The 27,074-nt window shown below is 40.9% G+C and overlaps 1 protein-coding gene across 1 annotated transcript in view; it reads right to left on the bottom strand.

Moving 5' to 3' along the window:
- Nucleotides 1-27,074, bottom strand: part of LOC124613218 (serine--tRNA ligase, chloroplastic/mitochondrial) — a 91,367-nt gene that overhangs the window by 15,815 nt on the left and 48,478 nt on the right. The window contains exon 3 of the mRNA XM_047141891.1: nt 3,681-3,950. Within this exon, the coding sequence (XP_046997847.1) occupies nt 3,681-3,950 (270 nt within the window). The remainder of the gene's footprint in view (nt 1-3,680; nt 3,951-27,074) is intronic.

The raw sequence follows: 27,074 nt of genomic DNA, 5'->3' as shown, positions 1-27,074 counted from the left end.
CAAGCTGTTATGGGATAGGTGCAGATTTAGTGCAAATCCAGGGAGGTGCTGAAAAAGTAATAGTTTATGTTTCCAGAGAACTCCCCAAATCTCCTCTACAAGTGAGAAAGGATGCCTTGCAGTTGTTTGGGTGATCAACAAGTCCCGACTTTGCAAACCATTCACTGTTGTGATGGACCACCATTCTCTATGCTGGCTGAGTAGCCCGAAGGATCCATCAACATTTGAAATGGGCACCGACACTTCACGAATATGATGTCACAGAGGTACACAAAAATGTACGCTTAACACAAGGAAGTTGACCGACTGGAAGATCCTCAATTGCTGAAAACCCCGAAGTTTTTCCGTAATGATCCAACATCTGATCACCTGGGATTTGTGATGACTCTAGACAACAGAAGCAGACTCAGGTATCACTGGCCATATCTCTACCAATCCAATAAGACACTCCTGAGCCACTGTACGAAATGCCAGTAACAGAAGCACATGTTGCAATTACCCATCCAGAGCATCTGGTACCAGATACTCAGGATGACTACATCAAACGCTCATCACCATTATCGAAAAAGGAGATATGCTCACATGTGGAGCCAGGATACCCAGGAGAAAGACCAAGAGTGCTGTAACACCAAGCACCAACCAGTGAAATAGAGCCAAACTGGTATGTATTTTTACACCTATGAGGAAACTGGAATTATTGGAAAAGTTACTAAAGCACTACATTTGGCCATATAGTATCTGACGTTGCTTGTCAGATCACACATCTGTAGTGATGAGTCACCCCTCTCCAAATATTCTAAGGGTTTCACTGGGGCCTTTACAGCCAAAGTTACCCTCCAAACCTTGTCCAAAAACAGGTTTCCCAAGCCTTGTTTCAGTCACTTACCATCCTCCACATACCTCTGCCCATCCACAATGGAGCACTCATCTTATGACTCTGAACCACCAATGACTGGAACAACTGAATCACATTCTCTGCCATGGACCTGATTACTTATTATCATGCCCAGAAATGAGAAATATCCTCCCCATCATTCTCTCAATGGTATTCCACCACTCACCCAATCTTTGCAATATCTTCGTCCATTTCTACTCCAACCCTACATGGAACCCCTTGCCTTGCAATAGATCTAGATGAAAGATCTGTCCCATACATCGTCCATCTAGCATCTGCTTCACTCCTGTCACTAGCATCTCCTCACCCATCGAAGACAGGGCCACCTGTGAAAGCAGTAATGTGAGCTATCACATTTAGCTGCAACCCCCGTGTTTCGTTCTATGTAGGCACAGGAACTAACAAGTTATGATGTATACAAGCAGACTGAAATGGAAATTTGTACCAAGGCTGGGATTTGACCCTAGTATTCTGCTCACTAGGCAGATGCATTATATATAGCTTGAGGTGATGAATGAAAATTTGCACCAAGGCTGGGTCTCAAACCCGGGTCTCCAGTTGTGCAAAGCCACAGTGCCAGAATGGTGTAGTGGTTACCTCATCTGCATAGTGAGCAGGACAGCTGGGTTCGAATACTAGTCTTGGTACAAATTTTCAGCCATTGCTTCAGTCTGCATATATACATTACAGATGTTTGAGACTTGAAATGGTTTCTGGAACCATATAGTTTCATTTAGCTAAAAAGCTGTCTGTCGAGATGAATCGCCACCACCAAACTGCAGCCAAGAGGCAGCTGGACCACTCAGTTGCCCAACAGGATGTGCTTCACTTTAGTGACTGCTTCACAGCCTGTGCCATCTTGATTCGTCCCATCAACACAGCAATTTTTTTTTTTTGGTTGGACAGGTGGGAACTCTCCCTACAACATATCCCCCCCCCCCCCCCCGACTCTCTCCCAATTCAATTTTTTTCACCAGTCCTGTTCTCTACCTGTCTATCCCCTTCTCTACAACCACTCCACTACTACACACACCATGTATCTTAACAACAAACCTACGAAGTCCTTTCCTTCTCTCTATTTCTCCCCTCTTCCTTTCTCCCCACCCCTCCCTTTTCCCTCCAGCACAGCCTCACAATGCTGCACTTAGCACCCCTGCCCTGTCCTTATCACATCCCTGCAAATTCCAATGGGCACCAATAGCATTTTCCCCCACCCCTGACTGACAATGCTTTCCCCTATCCCCATCCCCATCCCCATCCCCATCCCCATCCCCATCCCCATCCCCATCCCACACCTCTTACCACCTCCCCACCCTCTACCCTTAGCAAGATTGCTGTTCATGTCAGAAATGGCTGTAGTTGGGCCTTGGTGCCTGGAGACAGTGGTCATGTGTGTGTTTTCTACTTCTGATGAAAGATTATGCCCGAAAGCTGGAATATTTCCAGCTCCCCCTGTCTGCAACTCAGTACCTCCTCTATGTGGTCAATATGGACATCCTTTTCATATTGTTAGAACTTTATCACGAGAAATTTTTTGCAATCTTTGCTTTTCTAAATATGCCACCTCAACTCTACAAATAAAGAGAGGTGTTTAAAACACTATCTCCAATATGTCAGTGAACTAGGTGTATAAGACTTCATATCCTGATTTTTATGAAAATGTAACCTGTTTCAATTCAGTTGGCAAATGCCTCTCAGAGTTCTAAATAGGGGACTAATTTGGAATCTTTCTCCAATTGAAAGATGCATGAACTTTTTTTAATACACTGGCCACATTTCCTGTGGACACACAGTGCCTTTAAATGAGTGATTTCGATTGCCTTCCACATCCTCATGCCACTGATCATTCTTAATTCACCCTCCACTAGCGGCAGTTTCCTACCCAAAGGCCGAAAGGCTGCCCTCAACCTCTATTTGTCTCTGTCTTCTTTGATGAGCACTTTAGCAAAGTGACTGTGACTCATACCAGGAGCCTTAAGCCATCACAGCTGAACATTTTTATTAAGAATCTATACAATGGCTAGGAATGAATTTGGGACTTTCAATCTATGGATCTGTATTGTATTGTATTCATCGGTCCTGTTGTCAACAAAAACATCTTTCCATATGGCATTGGACAAGGCAAGTTATAAGTTCATTTTTGAAAGTGCTTTCTAGGCACACTTATTTAAGGTTACAATAATACATTTTATACATTAAGTATTTATGTAATACACTTCAGAAATATAAATATTCTTCAATGGAGTAAACGCAGTCAAAGATGCCATGATACCATGGTTCAATAGTGTTATCTTCTTCGCATTTGGAGGGAGTGGTTCATTACGCATATTCCCCGATTCTAAACTAAATCTCTCTCTCTCTCTCTCTCTCTCTCTCTCTCTCTGAGTGTGTGTGTGTGTGTGTGTGTGTGTGTGTGTTTTGGGGCCGGGGTACAGTTCTCATTACACCAACTGAGTTACTGTGCTATTTTAAACCTGAAAGTATGTTTTGTTTTGATGGAGTTTCTTTTAGGGGCTTTACTACAAATGATTACTTGAACTGTGGCAACATCATGTTAAACACCAGAGTAAAGCTATTATACATTTGTAACTTCCTGTAAATTCTCTGAAAGAAGCTTTTAGTTTATAAATTATATCTGCATATAACAGATAAGCAGTGATGAAATACTTTCAGATGCTTATGAGATGTAAATACTGTTTTTTACACAGCAGCAATAGAATAATTGTTAAAAATTAATTTCTCGAAAAATCAATCTCAATTTTAATGAAATTCATGTCTCACTAACCTAACATTCAGGCGCCGTGTTTGGTAGTCAGTGCAGTTGCTGCAGCTTGAAATCTCACCCCAGGCATTGCGACCAGGCATCCAAGCTTCAATGTCATGCTTACGATATGCAGCAGCTCCCAGCTCATGTGGAGGCATGTCAAGTGTACGAGTATGCAGTCCCAGTGATGAGAAGAGGTGTTCTTGTAAGTGACAAAATTCTGACATAAGCTCAGCTGAGCTTGTTTGATTTGTCACAGCAAACATTTCCACTTTGGTAAACTGGTGCACTCTAAACAAAAAAATATAACACTCTAAACAAAAAAATATTACAATATTGGCTTAAAAGCAATTACTTACTGCAGTTAGTAATCATTTACTTCAATTAGTACAAACACTTTACGAAACAAAACCTACTTAATGCATGTCAGCAGACACACAAACAAAATCAACAGATGCTAAAAATGCTATTAAATTCACAGATTACTTCATCAGTAAAGAAAATAGTAACAGGATGGAAAACTATAGTATCAATAATGAAGCAACTCTTCAGATCTGAAAGCCTTAAAAAAGTTACTAGAGGAAGGCAGAGAAGTTCGGCTGGAGATAAAGAAGACTACAGCACAACTAGAAGTATAAATGAAAAGACGATGCAGAAAAATAAAAAAAAAAAGAACAAAAATATCAGAACTGACAAGAATGCAAATGAAAGAAAAGGCAACTTGTGAAATCATGAAAACAAGAGAAGCAAAAAGCAATGAATAAAATAGCATACATGATGGAGATCATAAAAATACAAACATACCAGAAGTAAATGAGGAACTAGTGTTACCTGGATTTTGGGAAGGAAGGAATGATAGTTATTTAATTCTACATGTATGATTGACGAGCCATCTTATGGTGTATGGCAAAAGGTAATTCTGGTTCCTTTATCATTTCACCTTTTCCTGTTCCATTCATAAACATTACCAAGCCTGTGTTTAAATTATACCTCTGACTTTTCTATAGTACTCATTTTGCAAGTTTTACATAGGAGGAACTAACATGCTGCTCACCTCGTCTTGGAACATATGTTCTCAAAACTTTTAAGAGAAACTAAACTGTGATGCACAGTGCCCATCTTGTAGCACCTGCTACAGAAGATTGGTAAATGTCTCCTCAACACAGTTGCACTTACTGAACAAACCAGTGACAAAATGTGCCACTTTTCGTTGAACCTTCTCTATCTCCTCTGCTATTCTTATCTGGTATGGGTCACAGGATGATACACAATACTCAAGAATCAGTTGAACAATAGTTTTGTGGGTCATTTCTTTCATATCCTCAGAAATCTTTTAATGAATCTCAGCCTGGCATCTGCTTTTCCTACACTAGTTTCATGTGGTTATTCCATTTCAGGTTTCTATGGATGGATACTCCTAGATGGTTTATGTTGTTTCCACTGATAGTGCAATCAAACAGTAATGGATCTCTTCATATATTTATGTGCAATATCTATTTATGTTAGGAGTCAACCGAAAAATCCTGCATCTGTTGTCAGTTCTCTACAGACATTCCTGCATTGTGCTACAAACTTCTGGCATTGCTATCTTCCTAAAGACAACCTCATGGAGCTATACATATTATTCTCTACATCACTTATTTACTCTGCAAATTAAAAAACTCTCTTCAGCCACTCCCAAAATTACTTTTATATTTGTTGATTTTTATGAGATGGAGGATTTCAAGCAAGTACCTCTATGTAACACCTGGATCTGGATCTTGATCTTTCAGGGAGCCATTATGATCCCAATGGCTGCAGTGAAAGTTTCATCTCCTCCACATGCAGTCTTAATTTATTAATCTTACTCTGGAGTAAGCGGACCATTTATTGGCATGTTATTACACTGTCTTACACTTTACCTGTCTGTTGATGTGAACAGACTGAAATACTTGATCTACTGATTAAAGGATTTGCAGTTGCCTCATCCAAACAGCTTTTATATCCTTTTTGGATGCAACACCTTCTAACTTGTCAGATAGGAGCAATGGTGCATCGTATGATGGCTTTTCTGATGTTTCTGTTTTTGTAAGTTGGATTACACTTCTACCTTTTATTCTTTCTTCCTATTTGGGACAGTTCATGACTATGATGTGTTTTAGATACATCAGACTATTGGCTCTACAAATAGTTCACCAATGCAAATTATGAAAATACTGAGTGTACATCAGACTATTGGCTCTACAAATAGTTCACCAATGCAAATTATGAAAATACTGAGTGTTTCACTATATTTATCATCATTGTATGAAGCATTTGGATTGAATATGAAATACAATTTTCTGGTAAGCATACTTGTTAAGGAAATGTGTGTTAACTGTCAGTAAAAGAAACTACAATTACTAAAAACTTTTAAAATCTTAAACATGGCTGCAATTCAGCAACTATCTAAATTTGAAGAGGATGAAAAAACCCAGACAATTAGTTGCAAACCAAAGGTTTATGCAGCCCTTGATCTACGTTTTGATATTTATAAAAATATTTTCTTTGGAAGGTTACAAACTATTTTTACATATATAACAAAATATTAACAATAGAAAAATATTTGTGAGGTAAGCATACTCACTTGTTACATCACATGGTGGTAAATTGCATTAGCTGAAGCCGAGTGACTCTTGTCATATATAAAATGACATAAAAACCAGAAACATCACATGCTATGGCTTAAGCAGCAGCCAGATTATACTCAATGTATGTCAGAATAAATGAGCAAATGTATTCACCAACTAGTTAAGTCACTTGTCTAGATAAAGTATAACAGGAGTCCAAAGAATAAAATGTTTGCATAATATAAGTATTCACAATGCCAGAGACTAAGGCCAACTGTTCAAAGGTACAAGTGCAAGCAATAAGGAAAAATCAGGATGTATAGGGCACTAAATACATGTGTGTAAGAACTATGCCTCGCTTGTGTTAAATAAGAGAATTTTACAATAAAGTAAGAACAAAAATTTCTTCTACAAGACTACTAATAATGCAGTAAATTCACAGGTATACATTACATATAAAATCTCTAATATGTTTGCTGACAGAGTAATACTGAACATATAATTTAGTGTGTAGAAGCTAGAGTTCTATTTCCAAAGCACCACTGTTACAAATTCATGGGGAAAGAAGAGCAAATACAAGCTACCACAATGTCACTAAAACAGGAACTTCCACTTAACAGTACAGAAGCTTAAGTGATATGAAAAAATTGGAATGCAGTGATTGCTATATACATGCATGTAAGCACTGCTTCTTGCTGGTGTTATGGAATGTAATTTTACACTAAAGCAAAATGACAATCTCTTATTGACAGCCAGTCATAAATGCAATAAGTTTAGAGGTACACATTAAATATGTAATTATGTGCAAAACATTTATGTGGCAGAGCGATACTGCAAGTAAATTAAGCATGATGAAGAATACAATTCTATTACAAAAATTAGTTATATTACAAAGAGATGGAGGGAAGAGTAAAATAGATAAAGTTACATCACAGCCTAAGAATAAAAGAAAAATGAGAACCTTCTGCTTAACTGTATGGAGACTTATGCAGGAAAAATGTAAGCCACATCACAAAATACAATTTTTTTGAATACCAACTTTTGGAACATTTGCTAGAAAGGTCTTGAAAAATGAAACCTCGTGATATGACATGTAAGTATCCCAACAGTAGAGAGGAAGAACTGGCACATTCGCCAACGTCAGCAGGGACTGGTAAACACTTATTATGTGACCATGAGCAGCGGCTTAAAGCCATCAAGGAAGCCTCCCATTTTAAGAAGCCAGTTTAAGCTTCACAAGAACTAGCATCCAATTTGCCTGATCATAAATAATTTAGGGAGTGGTCACCACAAGTTAGTTAGACACATACAAAGTGAACTCAAGGAATCTTTTACTTTTGACAGTAATTCTTCTGTTAAAAATAGGAAAGATCCAATTAATAAAATGAAAAACTCAAATTCTCATACTAGGTTGTTGTCCTTTGATATTACATCTACATCTACATTTATACTCCGCAAGCCACCCAATGGTGTGTGGCAGAGGGCACTTTATGTGCCACTGTCATTACCTCCCTTTCCTGTTCCTTCGCGTATGGTTTGCGGGAAGAACGACTGCCGGAAAGCCTCCGTGTGCGCTCTAATCTCTCTAATTTTACATTCGTGATCTCCTCGGGAGGTATAAGTAGGGGGAAGCAATATATTCGATATCTCATCCAGAAACGCACCCTCTCGAAACCTGGACAGCAAGCTACACTGCGATGCAGAGCGCCTCTCTTGCAGAGTCTGCCACTTGAGTTTGCTAAACATCTCCGTAATGCTATCACGCTTACCAAATAACCCTGTGACGAAACGCGCCGCTCTTCTTTGGATCTTCTCTATCTCCTCTGTCAACCCGACCTGCTACGGATCCCACACTGATGAGCAATACTCAAGTATAGGTCGAACGAGTGTTTTGTACGCTACCTCCTTTGTTGATGGGCTACATTTTCTAAGGATTCTCCCAATGAATCTCAACCCGGCACTCACCTTCCCAACAATTAATTTTATATGATCATTCCACTTCAAATCGTTCCGCACGCATTCTCCCAGATTTTTACAGAAGTAACTGCTACCAGTGTTTGTTCCGCTATCATATAATCATATAATAAAGGATCCTTCTTTCTATGTATTTGCAATACATTACATTTGTCTATGTTAAGGGTCAGTTGCCACTCTCTGCACCAAGTGCCTATCTGCTGCAGATCTTCCTGCATTTCGCTGCAATTTTCTAATGCTGCAGCTTCTCTGTATACTACAGCATCATCCACGAAAAGCTGCATGGAACTTCCGACACTATCTACTAGGTCATTTACATATATTGTAAAAAGCAATGTTCCCATAACACTCCCCTGTGGCACGTCAGAGGTTCCTTTAACGTCTATCCATTGAGAACAACATGCTGTGTTCTGTTTGCTAAAAACTCTTCAATCCATCCACACAGCTGGTCTGATATTCCATAGGTTCTTACATTGTTTATCAGGCGACAGTGTGGAACTGTATCGAACGCCTTCCGGAAGTCAAGGAAAATGGCATCTACCTGGGAGCCTGTATCTAATATTTTCTGGGTCTCATGAAGAAATAAAGCGAGTTGGGTCTCACACGATCGCTGTTTCCTGAATCCATGTTGATTCCTACAGAGTAGATTCTGGGTTTCCAGAAATGACATGATACGCAAGCAAAAAACATGTTCTAAAATTCTACAAAAGATTGATTTCAGAGATATAGGTCTATAGTTTTGCGCATCTGCTCAACGACACTTCTTGAAGACTGGGACTACCTGTGCTCTTTTCCAATCATTTGGAACCTTCTGTTCCTCTAGAGACTGGTAAACACTTATTATGTGACCATGATCAGCGGCTTAAAGCCATCAAGGAAGCCTCCCATTTTAAGAAGCCAGTTTAAGCTTCACGAGAACTAGCATCCAGTTTGCCTGATCATGAATAATATAGGGAGTGCGCACCACAATGTTCCTTTTGACATGACACTTGAAATCATAGAAAAGAACCTATTAATGCATAAGAAGTTAACCGAATTGCAAATTAACAGAACTGGTGAGGTTGTTAAAGGTAGTGCTCAAATATAATTATTTTACTTTTAACAGTAAATTGTATGTTGAATCCTTTGGTCATGTGTTGGGTAATCCCTTAGCTGCCATCCTGGCTGATATTTTCATTAACTCCCTTGAAGATGGCTTCTTCAATGCTACATCAGAATTAGTGACTAAAACAGGTTTTTTATGTGTTATATAGATGACTTAATTTTTGCACTGATGGAAGGAAACTGACCAAGGATTAGATTTATTACTTAACAGCATTAACAGCTTCCGCAAGAAAATTAAATTTACAACAGAAATTAAAAAAGAGAATGGTGACCTATATTTCCTCGATTTGAAATTACGTGTACAGAATGGCAGTATCACTTTTGATACTCATTGTAAGACAACCTACTCTCATAATATTATTCCATCATATTATTTCCACCCACAGTCTCGTAAGTTGCTTTTTTCCATTCAGCAGTACATCATGCTTTAACAATGCCTCTTTCCCCATACAATTTTCAGAAAGAAGTTAATTTGATTAAGACTATTGCTAGTAATAATGGTTTTAGACAAGACTGTCAGTCATATAATTAATAACAAAAGGTCAAATAAAAAAATTTCAACACTAGGTGACAATACACGGAAGAGTAAAGAAGATGGAAATGGCAAGTTCATTTTGATACCATTTTTAGGTAATATGTCCTACAGGACTGACCATCTTCTGGCTAGAAAATACACTTTTACAATTACCTCTTTTGCTAACAATAGTTTAAAGAAAAATTTAATACATACATTTCAAAAAGAACAAGATCCTTTCACAAATTCAGATGTCTATAAAATCATCTGTAAAGATTTCCCTACCTATTGTATAGGGCAGACTGGCTATTAAAGTCAGATATAAGTAGAACTTGTTGGGTTAAGAATGGTGGAAATGTTCATAATTCTTATTTTGCTAAAAATTTGCTTATTTCAGACCATTCTCCTGGGGGATTAGAAGACACCATAATTTCACATAAGGAAATATAAGGCTGGAAATTGGACTTATTAGAAGAATTAGAAATTTACAAACATCTTGTTAAGAGAGACAGTAATATTTTAATGATCATTTGCAACTCGCGAGTAAGCACTTCTTTGATGGCTTTAACTTCTGCTCATGGTCACATAACACATGTTTACCAATCTCCGCTAACATCAGCAAATGTGCCATTTTTCTCTAAATACTTCCTCTCTACATATCATATCCTTGGGGTTTCATATTTTGAGGTCTTTCTAGCACATGTTCCTACAGTTGGTATTAAAAAAAATGTATTTTGTAAAATGGTTTACATTTTTTCTGCATAAGCCTCCATATAGTTAAGCAGAAGGTTCTCATTTTTCTATTATTCTTAGGTTGTGATGTGACTTTATCCATTTCACTCTTTCCTCAATCTTTTTGTAATACATGTAATTTTTTGTAAGAATTGTTATCTAATTTACTTGCAGTATCACTATTGTTTAATCTTCCGTACTGTCAAGCAGAAGTTTCTTTTCCAGTGACATTGTTTCAGCTCACATTTACTCTTTCTTCCCCATATATTGTAACAGTGGAAACAGAACTCTAGCTTCTGCATACTGAATTATACATACTGAATTACTCAGCCAGCAAATGTATCAGAGATTTTATATGTAATGTACACCTGTAAATTTATTGCATTATTAGTAGCCTTGTAGAAGAAATTTTCATTCTTACTTTAATGTAAAATGCTGTTACTTAACACAAGGAGGGCATAGTTCTTGTGCGGACATATTTAGTGCCCTGTACATCCTGACTTTTCCTTATTGCTTGCACTTGTACCTTTGAACAGTTGGCCTTGGTTTCTGGCATGGTGAATACTTGCATTATGCAAACATTTTATTCTTTGGACTCCTGTTATAATTTTATGTAGACAAAAGCCTTTACTAGTGGGTGAATACATTTGTGAATTTATTCTAACATACGTTCAGTGTAATCTGGGTGCCCTCTTAAGCCATGGCATGTGATGTTTCTGGTTTTTACATCAGTTTTATGTATATGACAAGAGCCACTTGTCTTCAGCTAGTATAATTTAGCACCATGTAATGTAACAAGTGAGTACGTTTACCTCACATATATTTTTCTGTTGTTAATATTTTGATATATATGTAAAAATAGTTTGCAAACATTTATATACATTTTAGGGCCCATTCCTTCTGAGGAAAACTTTTATTGGATGATGTGAGAGATAGAGTGATTCTGGGTGACACAAGTAATAGAGAGACATCCCAAACCTGAGAGGTGAAAATGCTACTTGGTCTAGCACAATAGCACATTCCTCTAAAGATCAGCACGGGAAACTGGTGGACAGGTTATACATTGAGCCACAGAATGTTCAGAGTATTTGTCCACGTCTATTAAAAGAACTGGATTTCACCATTATAGCTGTGTATGTGGTACCACTGTACAATGGTAACTGACTTCCATTGCAATTATTAAATGTCATGGTTGCTTAAATTGGCTTGGTCTGATGTGAATGTATTTGTGTGTGTGTGTGTGTGTGTGTGTGAGTGTGTGTGTGTGTGTATGAGAGAGAGAGAGAGAGAGAGAGAGAGAGAGAGAGAGAGAGAGAGAGAGAGAGAGAGAGAGAGAGAGAGATTACTGAGTGGTAATGTACGAACACACTGTTCTCGCTTCTGTCCCAAACAAAGTAAATGTAAACCACTAAATTACATTATTGCACAAAACTAGATAGCAGTAGGGAAAAGTACTCAGAAGTAATGTCCAAATAGTGGGAGATATTTGTTTATGAGAGGAAAGTTATAGTACCAAATTGGGATTCCTTCCGTTTTGTTCTTTTACTAGTTAGTTTCCTACATGCAGTACACAATACATTTTGGATATACAGTACATTTGTTTTTCAGTCTGGTGCATACATGAATAAATCGAAAGGTTTTCCAATGTGTTTGCAGGCTACATGGAACTGACTATGTGAGACACATGGATTTACCAAATTTTATCCATACCCCCATAGCAATTGGATACACAACACTTTTTTTCAGGTTGATTGGTTGGTTGTTTCGGGGAAGGAGACCAGACGGCGAGGTCATCGGTCTCATTGGATTAGGGAAGGACGGGGAAGGAAGTTGGCCGTGCCCTTTGAAAGGAACCATCCCGGCATTTGCCTGGAGTGATTTAGGGAAATCACGGAAAACCTAAATCAGGCTGGCCGGACGCGGGATTGAACCTTCGTCCTCCCGAATGCGAGTCCAGTGCCTAACCACTGCGCCACCTCGCTCGGTTTTTCAGGCTGAAAAAATATCATTTAAATGTTTTCAAATGTGTTTGCAGGCCACATACAACTGACCATGTGAGGCACACAGATTTTTCTTATTTAATCCATACACTCATAACAATTGTCACAATGCTTTGTTAGTGATCATTGCAAGTGCGAGATGCACTGGAAACTGCAAATGTTTGAATTCAAATGGCATATCTGTCAGTATCATTGGGATGCATGCCAACTGCACTACTACTCCGGAAAATTTTCCATTTAATATTGTAGTTTTGATGATGTTGTTCATAATCCTTTACACTGAAAACCTTGTACCATTGCAAAATCATAGTGGATTTATGTTCTGAAAAAAAATCAAACACAGGCCAAGATTCAGCATTATAATGTGTGCCAGCACACCTGGCAAATCAAGTGAATTCAACAATTCGATTGGATAAATGACAACTTTACTAAGTCATTATGGTATCGATGGACTGATATGTTGTTGCTTTTCCTGGTATTTCATTTGAATGCTGAAACTGAAGGCATTTACATCGTTGTTTGTGGCTGCTAATATCGCACTTGCACTGAGCCACTGATGATTTTTGTAATTGTATGTAATATTTGGGAAAACTTCCTTAATCAATTCATCCACGGTTCTGTGATTTTACGGAAGTTTGTTTACGATGTGATACACTGAGTGGATTCAGTGACTGCTATTTTCCCACTGTGAATAAAAAAAATTGCTCTGCAAAACGTTCAGTGAATGTACCATGTTGAGCTGTACACACATCTTGGTTGTCAAAATCATTGTCTGTGTATATTACCAGAAAATTGATGATTTGCAACATGCTTTCAGTTCATCAGCAGCTGTTGAAGGTACTGTTTGTCGAAAATAACCAGACAATACAATGAGGGCTCCACCAAACAAATTCCAATTCCTCTCAAATCTCTGAGTGTACAATGAAGTGCCTTAAGTGCTTTTTAGTGTACCATTGTACATTCGCCCCATATAATGAGTTAATATGATTTGGCACTTTATCCACCCCAGAATGTTTGTTGATTTTGTGTATTAGTGTTTCGGTGATTTGCATATCCAATGGTAATTTTAGTGCTGATTGTGCTGTTTGGCCATCATTCTACACAATGATAAATTTGCCCTTGCACCTTGAACGTTGTCATGTAGTTCTCACTCACGATATTTGTTGCACCACTGTCATTTGGAAACATGAATTCAACTTTCCTAGCAATGTTTCAGTTCGCTTATTTCATCTGATACCAATGTTGACAATGGTTCAAGTGGTGAGTGTAATTCTGCCAATTTCACTTTTGCACCCGCACAGTGTTTTCCTGCTGTTTCATTCTTAAATTTGAAGGCACTGCAATACAAACATAATTTACCTGTTTTTCCAATAACCACACTTGGATGAAGACCGTAATCACAATTAGAACCATAATGGAATGCACTAAGATGTAAATCCGCATGCAGTTATCATCTTGATTGAGCAATGCATACTCGAATGGTACCCAGCCTTGTATCCTGTTGCTTGTCTGCTGCAAACAAATGGACTTGGACTTGAGTAGTGCATATTCTAATGGTTTCCAGTCTTGACACTCTGCTTCTGAAGCTCATGATGCCTTTTTCTTTTGTGCTTGAAGTGTAGATTGACCTATCACTTGTCATTTGGGTGGCACAACCAATTTGACATTGAAAGTAATGCTTTTTAATGACTATCATAAATGCACTTGGAGAGAGAAAAGAAAATGCATGTGATATCTATTTTCTGATGTCAATTTGCAATTGGAATTTCACAATCAAAACTACTTGTTACGTCACACATGGAGTGAAATGTCACTCGCATATGATTCAATCCAATTATGTCATGTGTGCACAGACACACACTGAAAACACACAAACTGCCGGCAAACTATATGAGATACATACATTTGCTGAAACAAATCACTTTCCACCTACTGTAAAATGGATGTACTAATCTGGAAACTTTCACAGGCAACTGCATATCAACTCATGTTTCATTATTGAAATGACCTGCATGCTACCTAGTGTAAAATATTTTACTGTTTCAGAAACCTTTGCAGGCAAGTGCACAACAGCTTACCAAAGTTTCACTGCAATCAGATGATTGGTATAGAAATGTAGGTGGCATAAAGAAAGACACATTCATTTTTATAGCTATTGATTGATGTGGATTTAGGTTCAGAAAGCATAGGCCAGATGCAGGGGCACGTCAAATAACCATGTCATCACTTATTTCAGAAACAATCACAGTCAAAATGCCACAACAATACACACAACAGCGACAGCACAGCTTAGTGACAATGCAATCAACAGTGGTGAACAGCATGCTGTGAAGTTGTCAATGAACATCCCCAAACCATTACAACGCGAAGTCTCCAGATGGCTGCTGAGTTCTATCAATAAGAACTAGGAAGCCAATGGGCCAAGTTATAGTTCTCACTTAGTAACATGTCTGTGAAAAATAAGTGCAGCTAATGCTAGGTAAATATATCATGTGGAAAGAAGTTTTTTATTAAACTATAAATAAAGCTGTATATGTTTGATATGTAATGTTTTTTTAGTTATACCTAAAAAGGGAAATACTGAACGTCATTTCAGAATAGTTCATCAAGACTTTGAATCTGAAGCAGCTGTTGGTAGTGAATTAAGCCGAAAGAAACTTTCTTATCCTAAAAGTAAAATACAATAACAGCAGTCTTTTTTGTAAAGCCTCTACAAAAAAAGTGTTTCATCAAACACAGCATACTTTCGCGTATCAGAAGTACTGATGAAACAATCAGAATCACTTGATGATGACAAAGTTGTTACAGAGTGCTTTCCCACAGCTAGCGAGTCTTTGTTTCCAGATTTTAAAATAAGTCAGAGATAATATTAGTCATCAGAGACATGCCTCTATCAACACCTATATAACAGCAAAGTGGGAAAAAATGTAAAAGGTCAACTGGTAACAGATTTAGAATCCTGCTTCTGATTCTCATTGCATTTAGGTGAGTCAATAGATATAGTCAATTCAGCTCATGTAATGATTTTTATGAGAGTGATATTTTTGAATCTCACTGTGGTGTCACCGCCAGACACCACACTTGCTAGGTGGTAGCCTTTAAATCGGACGCGGTCTGTTAGTATATGTCGGACCCACATGTCGCCACTGTCAGTGATTGCAGACCAAGCGCCGCCACACGGCAGGTCTAGAGAGACTTCCTAGCACTCGCCCCAGTGGTACAACCGACTTTGCCAGCGATGGTTCACTGACAAAATACGCTTTCATTTGCCGAGACGATAGTTAGCATAGCCTTCAGCTACGTCATTTGCTACGACCTAGCAAGGCGCCATTACCAGTTACTATTGATACTGTAAAACATGTACCATCAAGAGCGACGTTCACCATTAATGGATTAAAGTTAAGTATTCCACCAGCTACATCCGTTTTTTCTACAGTCTAATTTCCTTGTCCTGTTCCAGACCTCACGCCAGCCTGCGTGAGCTAAAACACGTGCCTTTCGGCTTCCTCTAGTAAACCGGTGTTGGCTCTCCAGCCAACCCACAACACTCACTGTAAAAGAAAACTTGCTTACAATTCTGACCTTGAAAGATACCACATGAGGAGAATTCAATTCGCTCACAATCACTACAGACAAGAAAGTTTAAAGTGCCACAAGAAGAATTGGATTGCCAATATGGAGACCCGCAACTGCACATCAAAGTTTGATGGCTGTGTAGAGGTATGCTTCCAAACAGATGTAGAGAACTTCTGCCAAAGATAAAATCTTTTGTGATTGAAAGAGAGGAAGATAACTCACAACTGTATGATTTAAGATAGTTGTTGGATCTCACATTTGTAACTGATATGGCAGTTAAACTACACGATTTAAAAAAAGAACTTCAAAGAAAGAACCAAACAATCATAACTCTTACCTCTCCTATAAACTATTTCATGCAAAAGCTTGACCTTAGTTACAGATATTAAATGTGAAATGTTTTCCTCAAATACAGTCAGAACTGTGATATACTGATGACATAGTGACTTGTACACTGTTGTGCTAATGGCTATTTGGAGTCATCAAGGGCACTCCAAGGTAGGAAATCAGAGACACAATGCAGAGAGCAGATAAAAGTGGAATCATTTAGGCCCCCGGAGATAAATAGTGGCACTATAGCTGTGCAAGTTGCAGATGCTCTTGGCAGCTGTTCCTGGGCAGAAATTTCACTTCAGAGAATTAACTGGTAACTCCATCCACTGCCTGGATGCTGCTGTAAGGCACCATTGTAGATGATGGCCATGAAAAGGCACACCTTAGCAGAGGCAGCAAACCTGGACTTGCTCCTGAGAACTGCAATGTCAGTGGGTTTACACAGGTTAGAGTGCTACTACACCAGTCCCCACTCACAGAAGGATGGAGGGCGGGGCCAGGTGACATAAAACACTGTTGTTGTTGGCCATAATAGGAGTGGTAGTGACGTTCAGCTGTCAGCTGAAAGCTGTTGATGCCAAACTTGGAGTTTGTTAATGTAAAATCCAGAAGCATCCCTAACTACCGAGTAGGAGTAGGGGAGGAATCTAAATCTGGTTTGCCGCAGGCGCTCTGGAGGTGCTGAACAGTTTGCCAGATTGACTGAAGCTCGTTAAGTGCTGGTGGACTGGTTGGTCGACTATAGGTAGGGAGGAATTGTGCACCACCATGATTCTTTAAAAAACCCATGCTTGTGCATTCAGAGTTCTCAGTCAGATCACTAGGGTGCCAACTCCACGTTCCTTGTGACCAGCCTTGATAAGCTGGAGTGCTGCTCTCAAGTTTGTAATTAACACGCTGCTAGCATTCGCTACTTGTGTTAGTACCTGCCCCTGTGGCTTCAGACACTGACTTCCATTCCCAACCCATTGACATCTTTACTTTTTTTAATGTTTAGAATTAGCCTCCAGTACAGTAGTTAGTCTGATCACAAATAAATAGCGTTAATCAGACCCCTGAATTCCATGAGTCTCCTGCTCCAAACAACCTGTCAAGTCCCAAAATCCGCATCTCTCATAGATGCCCTGTAACAATGTTTGGCACTGATGCAAGTCATCAACTTGCTTCACTGGAAATGTGTCTTTCTGCATTTGCTTCTCACTGCTCAGAAACTGCAGACTGATCACAAACCCCTAACTTCCCTCTACCATGTGTCAGAACATGACCAGGTAAATATTTCTGGTGTCAGATGTGGGGTATTGAGACAGATAGGGGCCTATAATATACTCAGCCCGATTTCATGCTTTGAGACTGAAAAGCAGCAATTGCACTCCAGTGAGAAAAGAGGGAACATGATGAGCAGAAGTACACTTAGGTCTGGAGATCGACGCTTGATGAGGAAAGATGTGGCCAGGGCAGCCTCCTCTGCACAACCTCATGACAACACGTGGCTCACGGGAACAGCTGAGCAACAATGAGATGGAGCTGTGGGGAGCAGTCCAGAGAGATCTGCGAGGGCAACAACACAAGGTGACAGCACAACCAAGAAGTGGAGGATGCTTGGCACCTTTACAAGTTTCAGCAGCAGCAGCGGCCAGTGAGCAGACAGCAGGTGGCAGCAGCGGCCAGCGAGCAGACAGCAGGTGGCAGCAGCGGCCAGCGAGCAGACAGCAGATGGCAGCACAGCTGAGGGTGACATGACGCTGCAGGCATCATGCAGTCATGCCCTGTTCAGCTCAGCTCAGCTCAGCTCACCCCAGCAGAGCGCTCCACTTTCAGCAATGATGCAGTCTTGTGTCACCTCTCCACAACACATCCACAGATAAAAGTAAGTCAAGGCTTTGTTTAACAATGCAGTTGCTGATGGTGGAGCAGAAGTACCTAACATTAGTATCAGTGATGCGCTTAAATGAATTCCCCAGTCTTTCAATAGTACAAAATTGGCATTAAATGAATTTATTAATAAAGTGGATATAGCTTTTCAATTAGTATGTGAAACTGACCATCCAACAGTGTTAAAATTTGTAAAACCCATATTCAGGGACCTGCGTAAAGTAAATTGCTCATGCATGAATTATCTTCCACATGGGAAGAAGTAAGAAATATTTTGTCAGAATTACACATGTAAGAATACTTTAGATTTTTATGCTTGTAATATGTTCTGCAGTGGTCAATCGAAGGGGGGATTGATTGCAGATTGGGCCAGTAAAGTAGATACACTCTGACATCAGTTTTACGAAACAGTCCATTGTGCAATGCCAGCATCAGAACTGGCGAGACCTTTGCCATAAGTAGGAAAATAAAGCAGAGCAGTATTCATTCAAGGCAACTATGATGACCGCAACAGACAATTATGCCTGCAAGGGGCAGAAACATCACCCTCACTGAAGTTGTTATGGTAGTTTTGACTGAAGAGTCAGCAGTTATGTTCACCAAGGAAAAAGGATTTGGTGACAAAATTCATCAGTGCGAGATGGGGAGAGTAACCCTTACATGTTTCTCACATGGATATGTAGGGCACATGTCTAAGGATTGCAGAAGTAATATTAAGTGTAAAACCTGTGGAAAATCAGGGCATTTAATGCGAGACAGCTGACTTGAGAAAAGAATTCACAAAGTAGAACAGCTCAAGCATGACAAGAGTCAGAGCATCCAAGGAGTCTCATGTGAAAGTTGCAATTTACTGGGACAGGGAGGTCCCTGTAAGAAAGCACACCAGTTACGTGTTTCACATGTCACGGTCCAGGGTACATGACTAGAGAGTGTGCTGAGAATGCAGAGACTTCTGTGAAAAATATGAAGCAGGGAAACAAAAGCCTTATGCTGAATTGGGAAAGGTATTCAAAGGTGAATGTGAAAATAAAAGTGAGTTTGTAGGACCGAATTGCCCAAAGAATAAAGAAAGTCCACTAAAATTGCTTCTAGATAATGGATTACAAATTAGCTTGTTGAATATGAAGTATCTGCAAAGCCAGGTCAGGTATAGAACTGAAGGAAGTATAAAGATTAAAGGTATCATAAGTCCAAGAATATATACATACATACGGGACAGCAATTTCAAATCTTGGAATAGATCGGGAATTAAGACTGAAACATAAGTTTCATCTGATAGGAGGGGAATTGGATATTCCCTAAGCTGCTTTAATTGGTACAGACTTCTTTACAAAGTATGGTGTAGTAATTTATTATGACAAAGGAACCCTGTGGATTGCGGGTAGGCCCGTCAAACTGTGTACAGAGATGGAAGCGCAATGTGCAAATACACAGTGGCAGGACATTAGAAAGCCACAAACAGATTCTGAATCTGCAAGGTGCAAATGCAGTGGAGTTCAAGGTTCTCTGAGCTGTTCACAGGGGACAGTAAACAACAGTACACAGCTGAAGAAATGGCGAAGTAAACAGGGTACCAATAGACAGATGTGTTACCTATGTGAAATGGTAACTCAGTTGCTATCAAGTCTTCGAATGAATCACTAGTGTAATGATTGAATTCACAACATCAGAGATTTATGGCTTTATATGACATTTTTGTTTATTTGAAGACATGCATATGGGGCCTGAAGATGGTGTATGAAATGCTGAAAGTAGTAGCCTTCAAAATAAAATAACATCTTAAGTTACACGGCTGTTGGTGAATTTCATTGCCTTTGACAATTACTTAACCGGCTGATATCCCCTGTCCATTATGGACCAATAGAGATAAACCATTGCAGTGGGTCGGAAATATTATCAATCCATCTTCACACTTAATGAAGTTCAGATTGAAATTGAAGGAATGTGATTATGAAATTGTATACAAAAAAGGTATTGTGAAGGATAAGGAAAGTAGTATCAGCTGGTACAGAAACAGGGCCAAATGAAAGCAAGGAAGTGCTGGTAGTCAAGGAAGACCAACAACAGGAGATAACCACTGAAGAAAACCCAGAAATTATGCAGGAATTCGATTACTCACCCAAAGGTGGCCATCAAGGGATCATAACAAATTAGGAAATACCGAATGTGGGCCAGTACGGAAAAGGAATTTGAGGACTACATCAGAAAATGAACTAACTGTAAACAAAAAATTATGCACAATAACACAAAAATGCAATTGGTTATAACACCAACACCAGAAGGAGAGTTTGATAGCTGTGATATTGACGCAATAAATCTGAGGTGAACAGCCTGGTACGAGTGTGCATAGGACACAATATTTCGGCAATCAACCACATTGCCATCATCAGGTGCGCTGATGTACTGAGCGGCAGTGGCCTGGGCGCCATGAATTTATAGGAAAATCCCACTTCCGCTCCTCCCTCAGGCGCTTCCGATGAGTCGATACGCTCCGTGCCCCACGCGCGGTCCAGGTACAGCGTCAGTTCTCCCGCCGTCTGGGCGCTGCATCCTAGCTCTTCTCGTTCAGGAGGGTCTGCCAGCACTGTTCTCGTAATTCTTCCCTCCTCCCCCGAAGTCGGTACACTCTGGGAAATATCCTTTTTCTTCTTAATCCAGTTGATCACGGGTTCCCGCGCCTTGCTAAGGATGTAACCGCTGTCACGATTTAGTTGTGGCTCCCTTACTCTGATCTCTATGGCTTCTTTGATGACACAGTCCCAGTATTAGGAAGTCTGTGTCAGGACTCTAGTATGCTCATAATCCATGCTGTGGAGTTCCGACAGGCAGTGCTCAGCGATTGCCGACTTACTGAGCTGTTGCATTCTAGTGTGCTGTTTATGTTCTCGGCATCGGTCCTCAGTGGTACGAATGGTCTGCCCTACGTATACACTACCACATTTCCAGGTATCTGATAAATCCCTGATTTACATAGACCAAGGTTGTCCTTGACACTACCAAGAAGGCTCTTGGTTTTGCTTGGAGGACAGAAGGTGGTTTTCACTTGGTGTTTACATAAAATGCGTCCAATTTTTCTGGATAAGGCCCCACAAAAGGGAATAATAGCCAAGGCTGCCTCCTCCTGAGGTTCATCCTCAGTTTCTGCCGGTGCTGCAAGTGTGGCATGTAGAGCCTTCCAAATTTGTCCTTCCTTGTAACCGTTCCTGCAAAACACGGTCTTCAGATGGTCCAGTTCTTGTTGGAGACTGTTCCTGTTGGAGATGGTGTGAGCTCTGTGTACAAGAGTTTTGGGCACGCTATTCTTTTGTGCCGGGTGGTGGCAGCTATCCGCATGTAGGTACAAATCGGTGTGCGTCTTCTTCCTATACATGCTGTGGCCCAAAGTGCCGTCAGTTCATCTTCTAATCAAAACATCTAGGAAAGGGAGCATCCCAACTATTTCGATCTCCATGGTGAACTTAATATTCTCTTGTCTGGAGTTGAGATGTGTGAGGAAGTCTGCCAGTTTATCTCTTCCATGTGGCCAGATAACGAAGGTATCATCCACATATCTAAAGAAACAGGTGGGTTTTATATGTGCTGATTCAAGAGCTTCCTCCTCAAAATGTTCCATGTACATATTTGCGACAACGGGTGAGAGTGGGCTCCCCATGGCTACTCCTTCTGCCTGCTCGTAGTATTCACCATCAAATAATAAGTAAGTTGATGTCAGAACATGTCTGAAAAGGTTGGTGGTCTCTTTGTCAAATTTCTGGCTGATGAGTTCCAAGGATTCTTGTAACAGAACTTTAGTGAATAGAGGTACCACGTCAAAGCTTGCCAGTATGTCACATTCCTTAAGCACAAGGTTGTTGATGCATCCCAGGAAGTCCACAGAGTTACGGATATGGTGTGTACATCTCCCAACGTAAGGGCTAAGCAGTTGTTTGAGGTGCTCGGCGAGAAGGTACGTTGGGGCACCAATATTGTTGACAATGGGACGTAACGGAATTGATTCCTTGTGCATCTTCAGCAGTCTGTAAAGTCTAGGAGGAACAGCAGCCCTCTGGCGTAGCTTCTTGGTGATCTCGTCAGGGAAGCCGGAATCCTTGAGAAGCGCCAGAGTCTTCCTCTCGACCCTCTTGGTAGCATCGGTGTCAATCTTGCAGTATGCGCTGTCACCAAGTAGGCCCCGCATCTTCTCAGCATAATCCTGTCAGGATAGGATCACTGCTGCGTTGCCCTTGTCTGCAGGTAATATTACTAGGTCTTAATCTTCTCTTAGCTCCTGTATGGCAATGCATGGGACACAATGTTGTGTGCTATGCACATTCATACCAGGCTGTTCACCCGAGATTTATTTTGTCATAAAATACGCCTGAAAATTGAAGAATCACATCACATACCTCTATGGGGAGAGATGTATCGCAGCATGAAAAGGATCGACAAGCTGTGTCATAGGAGAAGCTGTCTACTGAGTTCTTTTGTTTTTCTTATGAAGTGCTGAGAAGAACGTGTGGTACCAAATTTTGCTTAGGTCAAGCATCACATCAACTCAGAGACGACCAGAAAAATCAAGAAATGTGCAACCTAGCTTCGGTACGAGAGAGAGTTCGCTTCACGTGGTGGCGCTTGGACACTACCAACAAAGAACTCCTACAGTTACATCTACAACTGGCCAACTGGTTCAACCCATGGACGTGGGATTGGGTTGATGATGTCACATGGGCCACAGCGGACTCAACCCAGAGGAAGTCAGCCGAATGACAGGCATCCAAGTTTGAACGTATATCGGAGAAACAAACCTTCTGATGGCAGCGGAAAGACCATCATCAATCTCACTAATGAGGAACTGGATCATGACACTATTCGGTTCTTAAGAAAGGATAGAATATCGCTCTGACTCCTAAAGATGTACCCATTGCTGACATCATTAGCACAGTGGAATAAACAGCTGCTCGACTTCCACCTGCAGCTGCTGAAAAAGTTCGACGTGAAACCTGCAGAACTCTAACCAAAACAAAGGTGATGAAACTGAACGCCTCCTATAGGGAGAGAGCCGCCATATGGGAGCTAAGAGAAGATCCAGACATAGTAATATTACCCGCAGACAAGGGCAACGCAACAGCGACCCTATCCTGACAGGATTATGCTGAGAAGATGCGGGGCCTACTTGGTGACAGTGCATAAAGCAAGATTGACAACGATCCTACCAAGAGGGTCGAGAGGAAGACTCTGGTGCTTCTCAAGGATTCCGGCTTCCCTGAGAAGATTACCAACAAGCTACGCCCAAGGGCTGATGTTCCTCCTAGACTTTACGGAATGCCGAAGGTGCACAAGGAATCGATTCCATTATGTCCCATTGTCAGCAATATTGGTGCCCCAATGTACCTTCTCGCCAAGCACCTCAAACAACTGCTTAGCCCTTACGTTGGGAGATGTACACACCATATCCGTAACTCTGTGGACTTCCTGGGATGCATCAACAACCTTGTGCTTAAGGAATGTGACATACTGGCAAGCTTTGACGTGGTACCTCTATTCACTAAAGTTCCGTTACAAGAATCCTTGGAACTCATCAGCCAGAAATTTGACAAAGAGACCACCAACCTTTTCAGACATGTTCTGACATCAACTTACTTATTATTTGATGGTGAATACTACGAGCAGGCAGAAGGAGTAGCCATGGGGAGCCCACTCTCATCCGTTGTCGCAAATATGTACATGGAACATTTTGAGGAGGAAGCTCTTGAATCAGCACATATAAAACCCACCTGTTTCTTTAGATATGTGGATGATACCTTCGTTATCTGGCCACATGGAAGAGATAAACTGGCAGACTTCCTCACACATCTCAACTCCAGACAAGAGAATATTAAGTTCACCATGGAGATCGAAATAGTTGGGATGCTCCCTTTCCTAGATGTTTTGATTAGAAGATGAACTGACGGCACTTTGGGCCACAGCGTGTATAGGAAGAAGACGCACACCGATTTGTACCTACATGCAGATAGCTGCCACCACCCGGCACAAAAGAATGGCATGCTCAAAACTCTTGTACACAGAGCTCACACCATCTCCAACAGGAACAGTCTCCAACAAGAATTGGACCATCTGAAGACCGTGTTTTGGAGGAACGGTTACAAGGAAGGACAAATTCGGAAGGCTCTACATGCCACACCTGCAGCACCGGCAGAAACTGAGGATGAACCTCAGGAGGAGGCGGCCTTGGCTATTATTCCATTTTGTGGGGCCTTATCCAGAAAAATTGGACGCATTTTATGTAAACACCAAGTGAAAACCACCTTCTGTCCTCCAAGCAAAACCAAGAGCCTTCTTGGTAGTGTCAAGGACAACCTTGGTCTATGTAAATCAGGGATTTATCAGATACCTGGAAATGTGGTAGTGTATACGTAGGGCAGACCATTCACACCACTGAGGACCGATGCCGAGAACATAAACAGCACACTAGAATGCAACAGCTCAGTAAGTCGGCAATCGCTGAGCACTGCCTGTCGGAACTCCACAGCATGGATTATGAGCAAACTAGAGTCCTGACACAGACTTCCTAATACTGGGACTGTGTCATCAAAGAAGCCATAGAGATCAGAGTAAGGGAGCCACAACTAAATCGTGACAGCGGTTACATCCTTAGCAAGGCGCGGGAACCCGTGATCAACTGGATTAAGAAGAAAAAGGATATTTCCCAGAGTGTACCGACTTCGGGGGAGGAGGGAAGAATTACGAGAACAGTGCTGGCAGACCCTCCTGAACGAGAAGAGCTAGGATGCAGCGCCCAGACGGCGGGAGAACTGACGCTGTACCTGGACCGCGCGTGGGGCACGGAGCGTATCGACTCATCGGAAGCGCCTGAGGGAGGAGCGGAAGTGGGATTTTCCTATAAATTCATGGCGCCCAGGCCACTGCCGCTCAGTACATCAGCGCACCTGATGATGGCAATGTGGTTGATTGCCGAAATATTGTGTCCTATGCACACTCGTACCAGGTTGTTCACCCGAGATTTATTTTGTCATAAAATACGCCTGGAGAAATTGAAGAATCACAGCTGTGATATTGATATCAACAGTCCATTGACAATAAAAGACAGAAATAATAGATATTTATACTAACATTCCTGGATGCTCTAACAAAGTTAACTGTAGCAGAACTGATAGAAAAGCAGAATACAGGTACAATAGCTCAGGTCCTTGTGAAAAGAATAATGGAAGTTTGGAATATCCTTAGTAATACTCTGTGACAACAGTAGCAATTTTTTGAGTGACACTTAAAGAGAGTGTGCAGATTGTTAAGGATTAATAGGTAGTGCAAAGACATACTGTTACCATTCCCAATTAAATGGAGCATTCATTGGAAAAATCACACCAAAATATAAGAGAATTCTTTAGAACTTACCAACAGGACTCAATGAAATTGGGACGAATGGCTTCAATTCACAGTACCATGTACAATACCATGCCCCGTAGAGCCAGCCACGAATTATACACCACATGAATTATTTTTCGGCAGAGCATGCAACATATTGGGTATATTGCAGAAAGATCCTGCATGTGTTTCTCATAATTATGATGATTATGCACTTGAATTAAAAGAGAAAATGAGGCAGCACCAGTGTGACACGGAATATACACTAAAGATCCAAAGAAACTGGTACAACTGCCTAATATTGTGTAAGGACTCTGAGAGCACACAGAAGTGCCGCAAAACGATGTGGCATGGACTCGAATAATGTTTGAAGTAGTGCTGGAGGGAACTGGGTATGAGGGGGTTGAGACCTCTTCTGAACAGCATGCTACAAGGCATCCCAGATATGCTCAATAATGGTCATATCTGGGGACTTTGGTGGCCAGCAGAAGTGTTTAAACTCAGAAGTGTGTCCTTGGAGCCACTCTTTAGTAATTCTAGACATGTGGGGTGTCGTATTGTCCAGCTGAAATTGCCCAAGTCTGCCGGAATGCACAACAGATATGAATGGATTCACGTGATCGGACAGAATGAGTCACCTGACAGAGTCATATCTAGAAGTATCAGGGGTCCCACATCACTCCAACTGCACATGCCCCACGCCATTACAGAGTCTCCACCAGTTTGAACAGTCCCCTGCTGACATGCAGGATCCATGGATTCATGAGATTGCCTCCATATCTGTACATGTCCATCCGATGAATACAATTTGAAATGAGACTCGTCCGACCTGGCAACATATTTCCAGTCATCAACAGTCCAATGTCGGTGTTGACGGGCCCAGGCGAGGTGTAGAGCTTTGTGTCACGCAATTATCAAGAAAAGACAAGTGGACCTACACCTCCAAAAGCCCATATCAATGATGTCTCGCTGAATGGTTCGCACGCTGACACTTGTTGATGGCCCAGTATTGAAATCTGCAGCAATTTGCAGAAGGGTTGGACTTCTGTCAAGTTGAATGATTCTCTTCAGTCATCATTGGTCCCGTTCTTGGAGGATCTTTTTCTGGCCATAGGGATGTTGGAGATTTGATGTTTTACCAGATTCCTGAAATTCACAGTACACTCGTGAAATGGTTGTACGGGAAAATCCCCACTTCATCGCTACCTCAGAGATGCTGCATCCCATCGCCCACGTGCTGACTATAACACCACGTTCAACCCCATTTAAATCTTGACAACCTGTCACTGTAGCAGCAGTAACTGGCCTAACAACTGTGCCAGACATTTGTTGTCTTATATAGGCATCACCGACCGCAGCA

The sequence above is a fragment of the Schistocerca americana genome, chromosome 4 (assembly GCF_021461395.2).
Source record: "Schistocerca americana isolate TAMUIC-IGC-003095 chromosome 4, iqSchAmer2.1, whole genome shotgun sequence".
NCBI classification, from domain to species: Eukaryota; Metazoa; Arthropoda; class Insecta; order Orthoptera; family Acrididae; genus Schistocerca; species Schistocerca americana.
Note: the sequence above shows the minus strand (reverse complement) of the source record. Positions and strands in the feature narration are given on the sequence as shown.